We start from the raw sequence: 13321 nt of genomic DNA, 5'->3' as shown, positions 1-13321 counted from the left end.
CCTGATGGCCTTTAGGGGTCCCTTCCAACTCGGGTGATTTTATGATTCAGTAAGTTGTTAGTGAGACACATAAACAGGCTGTTCACTATCTTTTCTAATAAAATAGTTCTGGAGATGTTGCATAAACCTTACGGGAACCTTACATGCAATGCACTGTCGATTTGTGAAGCTTATTTCCCAAAGGATATCAAAGCTCTTTATGTGTGAATGAGTGAAGAGGTCTATAGAATGGAAATGCACTGAGGACTGCTGAAGGTGTAGGGAACCCCATCTGACTGGGGGGAAACAATGGTACCCTTTCCCTAAACTTCTTTAGTTGCTTTTCTGCACTGTCTATCCAATTACTGTTCAACTAGCATGTGGAGCAGTTTGCATTCTCCATGGAGGTGATCTCTCCCCTGCTCCACATCTATATTAAGTATCCCATGGAAGCAAACTACACAGACCCAAGTCAAATAATTGTTTCTCTGATGTTTCCCGAAGAGTGGACGTGTTACTCTATCAATGGCACAAGAAGTATTCAGACATGGTATGGAAGCAGGTCTGGATTTGGAAGCAGCGTAGTTTTGTCAGTGTGGTGCTGTTTTTGGGGGTAGTTAAGGAGAGGAATTGAATTACAGAGCTCATTTGTGGAGAGAAAAAGGGGTGAGCAGGATAATTAGGAAATGCTGGTCCAGGCATGTCTCAGTGATAATAACAGAGAGGAAAAAGTTGACTTTGTGCCGTTAACTTGGCAGCAGATAGCACTGCTGCACTGACTCATTTGGTGAGGAAAGATGAGTATTACATTTTTCACCACTGATTTGACTCCTGCAAGAACCTCTGAATGGCAAAATTGGTGTCATTACCATGGCATGCTGGGGCCTCCTGCTGAAACGAAGCTCCTTGACTCAATTTCCAGTTGGACTGGGCTCACAAGTGCAGTGTGCAGGGCTGGTGAGGGCCAGTGCTTTGCTGACTGAAGCACACTACGGTTCCTAACCTGAGCAAGATGCTCGGGCATGCCAGGAGGAGGCTTTTTGTTCTTCTTTTTCTTTCCCTTGGCAGAAGTTGCTGGCTTATGTTTAAAAGAGTTGTTCTGGAGCTTGGAATTTTAATTATTTTTGAATCAACTTTTGGACGATTGTTGCTATTAAACAAAGGAATCATATTCTGGAAAGGACTGTAGTAAATCAGATAGCAAATAATGAAAATGTGGGTTCATATTTAACAAATTAATTCCATGTGATGGACTAAGTCTAACATCAACTTCCATAAATGCCATTACGTTTTGCCCGAAGACTCAGCTGGCATTTTGGGATGGATGTCTGTATGAAGGTTTACAAGGAGCTATCTGAATGATGGGCAATCCTTGGAAACTACCAGCTCCTCTGTAAGAGAAATGTGTCAGGGAAGATCCTCCCAAACTTACATTTGCATGTCACTTTCTGCAGGCCACGAAAGCCTCCTCTCCTTTATAACAATGTATGAACTTTTGTACAAAAGAGCAGTGACTCCCAACTGTCCTGCAACAAAAACCCAATGATTGACTGACTTGCTGTACAAGATGGCAGAACACAGTATGGTTCTGTTTGTAACAGAATTTCTTTGTGAGTTGTGTGGCTATAAAATACATATTGTGGTGAAGTTATTTGAAAATGTAGGTGGAAATATTTCTAAATGGCACAGCAGTTCTTATAATGTACTCACTGCTGGATGGACGCAGTAGTTCTCAGCACAAATACTGATAATACTTCTGCTCTACCTTTCCTTCTACAAATGTCAGTGTTTGGTGTTTCACTGTAGTATGATCTGATAGATCACTGTGCCAATTAAATCAGTCTTGTCAAAGCAAAAAGTATTGCAGAGTAAGCAATGAGGATTCAAGATATATAATAAATTCAGCCCAATAATAGCACTGATCCATTCGAGAGCTATCCTTGTAGTTTTGTGACCTGCTTTGGCACCTGTATGAACTGGATTTGAGTCAGTGGCATGAGAAATAGAAGCAGATGATGCATGTGTAAAACGTGTTGTTGGGAAGCTTGTGAAGATGGGTGAGTTTGTTGGCCACTGGGTTGATGATTGATCTCCTGAAATAGGAGCTTTTGGCTTTTTTCCCCAGCTTTGATGTTGACCAACTTTGTAATTATTTCCCTATTCTGTTAATTTACACTTCTGTTTTACTTTGCTTGTGTTCAAGCAGATTCATGTTATAATGGAAATACACCAGCAGCACTACAGAATGGAGGCCAAGTTTCAAATAAGGGTTCAGGAGTGAGTTTTTGTCCTACCTGTTCAAATAGCAAGTGAAGGGAAAAAGAAACAACAGAACAAAACATGCACTCAAGCCATTAAATTAGCATGTTAGTGCAGAGCTGGATTCATTAATGACATACAAGCATCCTGAAGTCCAAGTCTTTGCAGTTTGTGTGGATGCAAACCCTGGCTCCCCTCACCTGTATGAGGTTATCCCTCATCTCCTGCCCAGAAGGGCTTAACATGGAGTAAAGCTCCCAGCACAGGCATGACTGACACAAACCTGTTGTTGCCAGTAAGAGTGATGTTTTAGCATGTTAGACATTGTATTGTCTGAAATTCATCTGTGTGGGCCTATAAAAATAGCCATCAATTTGGCTTTTTCCAAATAAATACACGTCATTAATGTAATGCATTGCAGCTTCCTTTCCTAGGAAAATACTACCTTTGGATATTGTTTTTCATAGAATCACAGAATGGCCTGGGTTGAAAAGGACCATGATGCTCATCCAGTTCCAGCCCCCTGCTGTGTGCAGGTCGCCAACCAGCAGCCCAGGCTGCCCAGAGCCACATCCAGCCTGGCCCTGAATGCCTGCAGGGATGGGGCATCCACAGCCTCCTTGGCAACCTGTTCCAGTGCCTCACCGCCCTCTGGGTGAAAAACTTCCTCCTGATATCTGACCTAAACCTCCCTGTCTCAGTTTAACACCATTCCCCCCTGTCCTATTACTACCACCCTTGTAAACAGCTGTTCCCCCTCCTGTTTATACGCTCGCTGGACGGCCACAATGAGGCCGAAGCCTTTTCTTCTCCAAGCCAAACAAGCCCAGTTCCCTCAACCTTTCCTCATAGGAGAGGTGCTCCCATTTTCACCGGACCGTAACTTAAGAATTTCAGATCTCATAGATTTTGCTTGAAAATATGATTTCCCTTGTAGGGATGAGGGTTAACTTCTGTCTGCGTGTGATCACAAAGGGCGCTGTGTGTGGATCAGCCGGCATTTGGGCTGCTGTTGGTTCTGACATCCAACTCTGGTTTCATGGCTGTGCTCTAGAGGAGAGGCAGCAAATTCTCCCAGCTCAGCAGCCTGCACGCATCACCCCTTTATGCGGTGGAAAAAAAACAAGGCATGCTGCAGTCCTCCGGGAGCTGAAGGGAAAACGGGTTTGGAAACAAAGATGGTATTGCAGCTCTAAGCGTCCTAGAGCTGGGCTGTGGTTGGGATGCGAGTAAGGACCGCCCCGCGGGATGAGGCCCGGGGCTCTCCTGGCTCCAGCAGTACTGCGGGGCACGGCTGTGGGGGAGAGGAGCACGAGCGGCCGCTTCCACGGTCTGCTCCGTCCTTCCTGCCCTGGCACCTTTAAGTGCAGCGTGTTTCCTCGCGGCCGCAGGCTGCGGGCACGGCACGGCTATCGGCCTGCTTCAGCCCCGCTGATCCCATTCGCCGCTCTCTGCTCCTGTGGCAACAAGTTGCAGGAATGTTACCTGTTGCGTAAACCGCCGCTGTTAACTGTTTCAGGTCGGTCTCCTTTGTACTGGTGCCTCCCGGCTCTGCTCTAGCCTGGCTTACGCGATCTGCTACCTTTGTGGTAGGTAAAACCCATGCACTTTAACCCTACCGCCTTACCCATCCCTGCAGAGCTCTGCTCTGGGGCCGGGCAGTGCTGTTTAGGTGCTCGGATGCCTTTTAAGACCTTTCTTTCTAGACATTTCTCCCTCTGCTGGGGTTAGTAAAACAGCAAGGCTCCCCCGCCGTTGTAACTGTAAGGCAGGCAGTTACAGAACGGCACAGCGGGGCAGGCGGCAGCTCGTGCACCAAGTGCCACTTTGCAGCCGTTCCTTGGGGGATTCCTAACGCGTTGCAGAATCGGTGACTCCGCTGTTTACCGCCGTACGGAGCCCTCTCTTCTCCCGCCGGGCGTTGAGCGGAGTTCGGGAGGAGCGGTTCCACGGCCGAGGCGGGGCTGCGGTGTGCCCGGGTCTCCGCTGCTCCATCCACCCCCCATTCCCCCCCCACCCCAGCGTTCGCTCCCCGGGGGCAGCAGCGCTCAGCCGGCTGTCCCCGCTCTGCCCCCCTCGTCCCCCAAGTAAAGTACACTCGGCTCCAGGCTCGCCTGCAGAAAAGTTTTTTTTTTTTTTTTATTTACAAGAGAGCCGCGGGAGCCCCGCTGTTTGTCCACACGCGCGGTACTAAAAGCGGCCGCTGCCTCCTGCCAAAAACGGGGAGAGGCGACCGAGGAATAAATAAAGCGCTCGCCCGCGGCCCCGCCGGGCTCAGGCGATCCGGCTGCAGAACTCGAGGAAGTCCCTCTCCATGAAGAGCTCGCTCTCCAGCACATCGTCCTCGGAAGGGAAGTACTGCTGGCTCTCCTCCTGCGCCAGGAGAGAAGCTGCCGGCTGGGGCTCGGCCGGGCGGGGCGGCGAGTCCTCGGCGGTGCCCGTCAGCGCCCCGCGGGCGTTCTCCAGCACCCCCAGGTACGAGTCCATGTCCAGCGGGTCCATCTCGCAGTCCGACCCGCCGCTCTCGGTGCCCAACGAGTCCGAGCGCAGGTGCATGAGCTGGTACTTCTCCCGCATCAGGAACTGGTTGGTGTTGCGGGGCGCCCGCATCCCCGGCGCCCGCCGGCCCAGCAAGTTGACGGGCCGCAGGGACAGCAGCACCCGCGGCCGGTAGGGCCGGTGGCAGCGGCGTACGGCGCGGCAGCGCTGCTGCAGCTGCAGGGAGTGCTGCAGGTGGCTGTGCGTGCGGCTGCCCAGCAACTTCCGCCACACGCCGGGCTGCCCGCCCCGCCGCCCGGGAGGCCACCGCGAGCGGCTGCCTCCCCGCCGCGCCTCGCCCTTCGGCAGCGGGCAGCCGGAGCCCGGCAGCCCCTCTCCGCGGGCGGGCGTCCAGCGGGGCCGCCGCGCTCCGCTCCACGCCGCCGGCTCCGCGCGTCGCAGCATCGCGGCCGCGCTCTCACATGCTCCCGTCCTCCACCGGGACGGTCCGACTCCGACTTCGACGCCGCCCCTCCGCGCTGCTCCGCTCAGCCCCGGGCTCGGCTGCCGCTCCCCGGAGCCGTGCTGCCACTCCGTGCTGCCGCTCCGTGTCGTCTCCCCGCCGGCGGGGCCTCGCCGGCCACCTCTACCTTTTCACGATCCGCTCCGTTTTTTTCTTGAGCGGAGCCCGTCTGCAGCTCATAGCCTGGCCGAAGGGCTGCGGGCCGTGGGGCAGCTTGACCGCCGCTGAGCCGCCTCGGACGGACGCTCGGCCCGCTCCCACGCTGTCAGCGCTCCGCTGGGGAACGAGGAGCCGCGGCCGGGCCCGGCAGGACCGCGGAGGACGCCTCACACCGCACCCTCCGCCGCCGCCCCACGCCGACTGGCGGCGCGCACCCGCACACCCTTACTTATACCCTCCGGCGCAGCCCACGGCCCGGCGCTGCGGGGGTGCACGGAGGGGAGCACGGCCGCTCCCGATGCGGCCCGTCCTCCCGGCGCTCGCCCTCTATGAGCGGTGGACGCGTGCCACTCCGCTCCGCGCCGCGCATCTCCGTGCCGGCCGTTTCCGTCCGCCGAGCAGCCCGGGATCTGCCCGCACCCGCGGCCCGTTGGTTTGGCTCGGCGCTCGGGGAGCGTTATTTTGCTCTCCCGCTATTCGCGAACCCCTTTTGCGCTCGGTTCTTTGCGTAGCTGCGCTTTCCGCTGGCGCAGTGCTGATACGCAAACTGCGTAAGCCGCCCCTGAGCGCCGGGTTGGATGGCTGCCGTGGCACCGCGGGGAGGCGGTGCCCGGATCTCGAGGTTCCAAGTTCAAATGGAACTTGGAACCTTATTTTTGTCTTTCGACGTATCCGCTACACTCCTAAATATGTCTTCCCTATTCTGCCCGTCTTTGCAGTCATTTCGTTTATGAAAAATAAGCTCAGTGCTGTTCCCAAGTGGCTTCCCTCAGGGCGTGACAGAGAAAGGCTGCCGCTGCCATGTGGGCACCGTTTGTGACGGGGAAGTACAAAACATCCGAGGGTAACCCGAGCCTTGTCACCAGCAACGTGCCAACGTTTTTCGTTGTTGCTAAAGAGTACACACTTATGGCAGCGTTTGCTTAAAGTCCCACTCGGAAATAATTCTCCATTTAAAACCCAGTGGCCTCAACACCACTGTGTGCTGAAAAACTGCAGTCTGTAATGGCAAGGCTTGGCATTGGCTGCAGTGAGCCTGTCTGAGAAATGCCCCTTCTGGAGCCTGAAGGAGCCTCGAATCTCGTGTGCTAACAGATGTCCAGGGAACTCACGGAGGGCTGCAAACCTGGGCGGTTGTATTTTGTGTCCTGAAGAAGCCTGCGCTACTTTGGGGAAAATGTTCCAATGAAACTAACAGAAGCCGCTGTTAAATGAAAGGCTCCCCGAATGTAATATCCACCTGTGTATACGGCAAGGAAAGCTTTCTGTGTACAGAAGGGGTCTGTGGATGTCGGATGAGTACACTCAGTAACGTGATTTCTCCCAGTTTTTAATTCTTCTTGCATACGGGATCCCGTTTACAAGACGCTCTAATTTCGGATCAGAGCGCCCCGCGCCATCCCGCCGCCAGGGGGCGCTCGCTCCTGAGGACGCGCACGGCCCCTCCCGGCCCCCCTACCTCCCGCTGTTCCTAGGCGACGGGCACCGCCAATGGCGAGCGGTCTTACTGCGCTGTGCGCGTGTGCTGCGCGCTGATTGGCTGACCGCTCCGCGTGCGCCTGCCGCCGCTTCCTGTCATGCCTGCGCGCGGGGTTGCATCAGCGCGGGCTGTGCGGTGCGGCGCTGAGGTGAGAGGAGAGGCGCGTTGTTTGTTCCCCGCGACTCCGCGGGGCGCGTCGGGGCTGCGGAGGGGCCTCGAGGGCGCCTTGTGTAGGCGGGGCGGCCCTGCCGGCTTCTGCGGCGGCTGCTCGGAGGGCTCCGCTCCGTGAGGCCGCTGGCGGGGCCGCCTCCTGGGGCTCTGGAGCTGCGTGCGCTGTGCGGGTTCCTCCCGAGTGCTCGTGCGGCGTCTTGGCTTTCTCTGTCGCTCAGACAGAGGCGGTTATTAAGGAAGGGCTTCCCTTCCTGCAGGATGTGATGTTCATCGAGGCTTAGCTTAGCCGAGCGAAGCACGCAAACCGCCTTGCAGCCGTTTGTGCCCTCAGCGTTCCCCTTCGGCGTGCTTTTCGGGGAGGGCAGAGGTGTGGGAAGGCGGCCTGAAGGCTGTTTTGGTGTCGGTGGCGACACGCAGGGAGCTGCTGTCAGTACTGCAGTGCCTGCCCCGCTGTTGTGGAGCGGCAGCGTTTGTTGCTTCAGCTGCCAGCTTTGGGTTTTGATCAGTGGTTTGAAGTAATTTCGAAATAATATGGGTTTGTCCTTGTTTCCTTCCAACAGCGAGGACTTGTGCATTTAATTTCAATTGTGTGAAGACAGCAGGGAAACTTGCTGAAGAGATAACATTGGGTGGGGCTGTGTTCGTGCCTAGGATGTCTTAAAGCTACGTCTCTGTCCAGATGTAGCCTTAATATAGGAATCAGAGCGCTCATTTAGTGCTCTTTTAATTGGCTTTCCAGCATAAAAGGGAGCAATCACAGAATGGCCAGGGTTGGAAGGGACCTCAAGGATCATGAAGCTCCACCTCCTCTGCCACATGCAGGGCCACCGGCCTCCACATTCAGTACCAGACCAGGCTGCCCAGGGCCACATCCAACCTGGCCTTGAACACCTCTAGGGATGGGGCATCCACAGCCTCTCTGGGCAGCTGTTCCAGCAAACATTCCTTGCAGAGGAGGGGATGAGCTGTAATCCACCTCAGGCAGTGTTTCACCTCAGCGATAGGTTCATAGGAGTTAATTTCAGTACACTTTTCCAAACCTGTCCTCACGTATTGGTCTAACCTTAGTTCATTTAGCAGTTAAGGTGTTAGAGTTTGTAGCTTCCCACTTTCTTACTTTAGTTTGCTGTTCTGCTCGCTTTAGGACATATTTTTCAATAAGAAAGGTCTGGAACTCATTGCTTCTGTTGCCATCAGCTATCTTAGTCAAATAATCAGGTCACTGTTGATCTGTTACCATCAAGTACAAAGCTGCTGTGATAGCAGTCCTGTTTTTCATTCTTTTCTGATGTAATTTCTCTCAGGAGTTGCAGGAGAAATTAGGGAGATGAATGAAGGAAGGTGGCCAATAGGGTGGCAACCTTCTCCTTTTGGTGGCTTAAAATACAACTTCGTTCTTGCTTCCGACCAGGTGTTGGTTAACAGCAGGTGCTGGTTAGAGCAGGATGCTATTATTCACTTTAAAAAGAGGTTTCAAAGATTGCTGCCCGTGATAATTTTTTCTTACCTGCTCTGAGGTCTTGAGTTGGCATTGTAGCTTTATTCTCTATTATAGGCATCAGTGTGAGATTCTCAGAAGAATGTTCTGTGGCTTAGCATTCTGTGCCTGCCTGTCCTTTTCATTTTAAACGTCGTTCTTTCCATCCTTTCCAGAAGTGGATGCTCTTTGTTATCAGATGATAATTTAAATAGTTGTTACCCCAGAAATTGCCTTATCTCAAAGCTCATTGCATAAAAAGGCAGCATGAGAGTCTAGTTCTGTGTGAGCATAAAGTGATGTGTTAAGTTGGGAAGGGTGTGTGTGGATGAAGGAAGGAAGGAAGGTCCTGCATAGGTCTCATAGGATATCTTGTGGGTTGCTATGGTTGGAACAGGGTTGAGAAGGTGATCATAAAACCCACGAAGCTGGGAGACCTCTGCTATAGAGTGTGATATATTCATTAGACTTTGTTGCTTATCAGAGTGTCATTAGGGGGGCTTTTAGTTCATCTGGGTTATTTTCAGTTTTTCTGTTGACAAAGTGAGTAATAGTCTTCAAATCCACTTCCTGTTAATTGTTAGTCCATGTGTGCTGTATGTTGAGTGCATTTCTGAAATCTTTGTAGGGTTTTTGCTGTTTTTTTTTTTTGTTGTTGTTGTTGCTGAATAATGCATTTTTTTAAATGTTAATATAAAAGAAGCCTTTCCAACAGACTTTCATGGTTTTCATGCTTGTGTGTTCTTTTATTCTAGAAAAGAAGCTCAGCATAAGCTTGAGACCGCTGTAGCACAATCTGCAGACTTTGATGCCTTTGCTGTTGAATGTTACTGTCTTTTAGAACAAGTAAGTGTCCTTTTAGGAAAAATAAAGCATTCCTTGGTGCACTGTCTTAAACTATCTTTTTTTTTTCTTTTTGTCAAAAGGAAATGAACAGAGAAACAAGAATGCAAAACTCAAAACAACAAAACAACCTGTGTTTTTATTAATCTGTATGGAAATTGGAAGTCTTGCCTGAAAGTTATTGAGCACCTCTCCTATAAGGACAGGCAGTTTGAGTACCTGAAGGGGACCTGCAGGAAAGATGATGGTGGGGGGAGGAGGGGGCTCTTCATCGGGGGATAGGCACAGGGTAAGGAGGGATGGCTTTAATTGAGAAGGGCATGTGGATTTAGATGAGACCTTAGGAAGAAGTTAATTAGAGAGAGGATGGTGAGGCGCTGGTGCCAGTGCCCGGAGAGCTGGAGGTATTCGCAGTCAGATGGGAGGCTGTGAGCAGCATGACCTGATGGGGGGGCAACCCAAGTGGGCTTGAGGTCCTTCCAACCCCAATCCTCTCTATTGTTAGATACATTTGTGTAACCATCTTATTGTCATTAGTTGTGATGTTTTCTCTCGGTCTGTGTGCAAAGCCATGAGATTCCTTTGCTTTTTCTTGGTGTTAGAATACTTACATCGTTTATAGTCATGAATGTTTTTCTTCTTGGAATATGCTGAATTATTCCTGCACCAGTGTGTGAGCTTGTCCTGCTTTTACTGAGCACAGACGTCTTGGTTTAACTTTGTGCTCAGTTAAGGGTGAGATGAGACATGCATGGCTTTTAAATCAGGTTTGTCTTTTAGAATTCTGTTCTCTAACTGGAAAAAATTGACTGGCAGTGACTGACTTCAGTACAGTAACTACCATCAATAATTGTTTTTTTCCTCCAGTTGTGAATAACAGACTTTCCTTGTAAGACTGGAAAGAGCATGAATTTGTGGCCTGTGGTTACTGGACACTGGTTTGTGCGTGCAGTGCTTCAGTTGGAAGAAATGGCCCAAAAGTGATGCTGTGATTTACGCGTGGAGTCTGTGATATGTGAGCAGCTTCCACAGCCCGGTCACAGTTACAGAGCAAACCCTGGATGTGTATTTAACCTGGTAGAGTCGCTGAGCCTGTTGTGAAAATCCTTTGTAGCAGACATCACTAAATTAGGTGTTGCTGAAGTGACTCGATATCTAGGAAATGAACTGTAAGACTGAATTCTTTTATCATCTCCATTGCCTCTGATGCTCCGAATCCCCTAGCAGGTACAGAAGACCAGGATTGTCTGTGTCTAATGGTATTGAAAGTTCTCTATATTGCAAAGAAAGATCTGTGTAATTTTGCTTGTAGTGATTTTTGTTGACTTAGCCAAAACTGAAGAATGGCTCTGGGCTCTGTGGGCCCTTTCAAAGCCAGCCAAGTAAAAGACTGTCAGGACAGCCAGCAGGAAGTATCCACTTCTGCCTTATTTCTATTATAATTGTAAAATGAAGAGAGGGGGGAAAAAAGGTTGGTTTGTCGGATGTGCTTTTGAAGATGGAGCCCAGCTGAAGTCCTCCAGATTTGTCCTAATCTGTTTGCTCAGTTTCTTCTGCCCACATTCATGTTCTGTTACAATGTGTTTCGATTACTCTGTCTGAACTCTGAGCTGCTTTTAGTTGTCCCTGAGAATGATGGCCTAGCCAAAGGGAGAAAAGTCATGTTTCTAAGCCTTTGAGAATGTAGATGTGGGAATAGTTGTTGTCCTTCTTACTGATTTTAGTTGTCACAGCCAAAAAAGTAATGGGCTCTATGAGTAAATAGTAAATCCTTTTTCCTGTTACAAAAGTGCAGTGTTAACCTATCAAAATTTTAAGATGTCCTAAGAATGTGGGGTTTGCTTCTGTGTTGATGCTGAAACAAGCTGTCTGCATGTGCTAAGATGTGTTCACTGATACAAATTTGTTAGAGTCGTTTGTGTCCCTTTTTTCCTCTCCCTGCTGTTAAACACGTGTTTTCTTTGCTTGGTTCTTGCTGGGAAAGAATGGTGCAACAAGTTCCAGAAAACATAAGTTTTCCAAATGAGGAAGAGAAGATACTGGAGCTCTGGAAGAAGCTTAATTGTTTCCAGGAATGCCTGAAGCAGTCAAAGAATAGACCTAGGTAAGAATCAGCTAAAAGCTGGAGTGCTGTGTGTGACAGTGCAAGGATGGCTTAGCTGGATTGACTGTTTTTGGCCTCAGCTCTGTTAACAGAGCACTCCCTTTGGAGATAGCAGCTGCCCTGTCATTTGCCTTGCATGTTTCAGTTTATGGAGAATCAAGAGTATGCAGGCAGTAGAAATAAAATGACAGCTTCCTGCTTGGTGGGTGTATAAAACAAATCCACAGGTAAGGAAGGATGGTTCCTGACCACATCTGCCAGCTGGGGAGCAGCATTCTGGCATTTTCAGTAATAATCTTGGTAGAACTGGCAATCAGGAATGGAATGGGTTTATTTCCACTGCCATCATGAAACTTGTGCTGACTGGGAGCAGACCAGGGAATTGATGTTGTCCTGTTGAGACATATGTTACTTCTTATTAAGGAAGCATTGGTACAGAGATGTAGTTAGTCTTTTTGAAGATTTGATGATTGATTTTTGATTTCATTAATAATCTTGTTTTGTGTCACAGGTTTAACTTCTATGATGGCCCTCCATTTGCTACTGGGCTTCCACACTATGGCCATATTCTTGCAGGAACCATTAAGGACATAGTTACCAGATTTGCTCATCAGAGTGGCTTTCATGTTGACAGGAGATTTGGATGGGATTGCCATGGCTTACCTGTGGTACGTGCAATAAGTCTACCTACAGACACGTCTGTTGGTTTCTATTCCCCAGTATTACTTGCTTATCAGTCACTTTTATGTTGCTCTTATGCTGGATTTGTTGTGAAAGGAGCAATGTGAGCTCACTGGCCAGTGTGTTGCTCTGGCCTTAGATTGTGTAGAGGTTTCTTATGCATCCTTCTGGTCAGACAGCCTTCTTTTTTTCAGGCACTCTGTTCATTACTGTAACCAAATCTGGTGTGTGTTTCAGGAAACATGTTTTTCCCTTAAGATAGTAAAGATGCAAACCCACCTGGGTTATCCTTCAGAACATCTGCTTATTTCACCTGCAGTGCTCAGGAAAACTCAGAAGAATAAGAAAGGCCCTTCAGCCCCATTGTAATGCATAGAACATAAAGAAGCTGTTTGGACAAACTCTGAAAGCTTTTGTTATGATCTTCTTGTTTTGGTTGTTCTCAATGTTCCCAGGAATATGAGATTGACAAAACCTTAGGCATCAAAGGGCCAGAGGATGTGGCAAAGATGGGGATTGCAGAATACAACAATCAGTGCAGAGGAATTGTGATGAGATACTCAAAGGAGTGGGAGGTAAGTGAAGGCTCAGTGTGCAGTCCATTCTGTGTTCCCTAATGGTATGTATATCTACTGGACCTCTTTTTGTTGCCACTGTATGGGTGAGGAAGCACAGCAGTTGGAGAACTGACTTGAAGCGAGTGTTTCTGTGCTGTGTGTCTGGAATCATGATGTGGAATCAAAAGTGCAGCCTGTTTGAATTTTAGCAGTTGCTCATGCATGCTTGAATTTTATATTTCAAAAACTTCAGTGATTCTTTTAAAATTTAAAAATTTTTACATTTTTAAAATATTTTGTAATAATTTTTAAACTTTAAAAAGTTGATTCTAGTTGATGCTTTTTTTCCATAGCTGTTTTGAATGTATCCATCTAAGTGCTTTGCTTTCAGGCATTTGAACCTCAGCTGAGCCTTGGGGGGAAAAAAAAAAAAATAAATTGTGTTCAGTTTTGGGCAGCTCAGTACAGGAAGGACATGGAGGTGCTGGAGCAGGTCCAAAGAAGGGCAGCAAGGCTGGGGAAGGGCTTGGAGAATATGGCCTGTGAGGAGAGACTGGAGGAACTGGGGCTGTTTAATCAGGGGAAAAGGACTCGGGGGGGGGGGGGGCCC

At 49.5% G+C, this 13321-nt stretch overlaps 1 protein-coding gene and 1 non-coding gene across 3 annotated transcripts in view; both read left to right on the top strand.

Moving 5' to 3' along the window:
* Nucleotides 1–6956: 6956 nt before the first annotated feature.
* The window catches only part of IARS1 (isoleucyl-tRNA synthetase 1), a 91911-nt gene continuing 85546 nt past the window's right edge, over nt 6957–13321 (top strand). Inside the window, exons 1-6 of one of the 2 annotated variants that reach the window (XM_042823313.1) lie at nt 6957–7026; nt 9282–9372; nt 10237–10596; nt 11354–11473; nt 11985–12141; nt 12610–12729. In XM_042823313.1, the coding sequence (XP_042679247.1) occupies nt 11355–11473; nt 11985–12141; nt 12610–12729 (396 nt within the window). In that variant the 5' untranslated portion in view covers nt 6957–7026; nt 9282–9372; nt 10237–10596; nt 11354. The remainder of the gene's footprint in view (nt 7027–9281; nt 9373–10236; nt 10597–11353; nt 11474–11984; nt 12142–12609; nt 12730–13321) is intronic. The other variant, XM_042823312.1, reaches the window with a different exon arrangement.
* On the top strand, nt 10286–10420 carry LOC122163051. The gene has a single exon (XR_006169776.1). It is a non-coding gene; the product is annotated as a small nucleolar RNA SNORA84 (small nucleolar RNA).

Source organism: Centrocercus urophasianus, unplaced genomic scaffold (genome assembly GCF_019232065.1).
Source record: "Centrocercus urophasianus isolate 14NV4802_14NV808 unplaced genomic scaffold, USGS_Curo_1.0 seq_22, whole genome shotgun sequence".
NCBI classification, from domain to species: Eukaryota; Metazoa; Chordata; class Aves; order Galliformes; family Phasianidae; genus Centrocercus; species Centrocercus urophasianus.
This window is presented reverse-complemented; position numbering and strand designations above follow the sequence as displayed.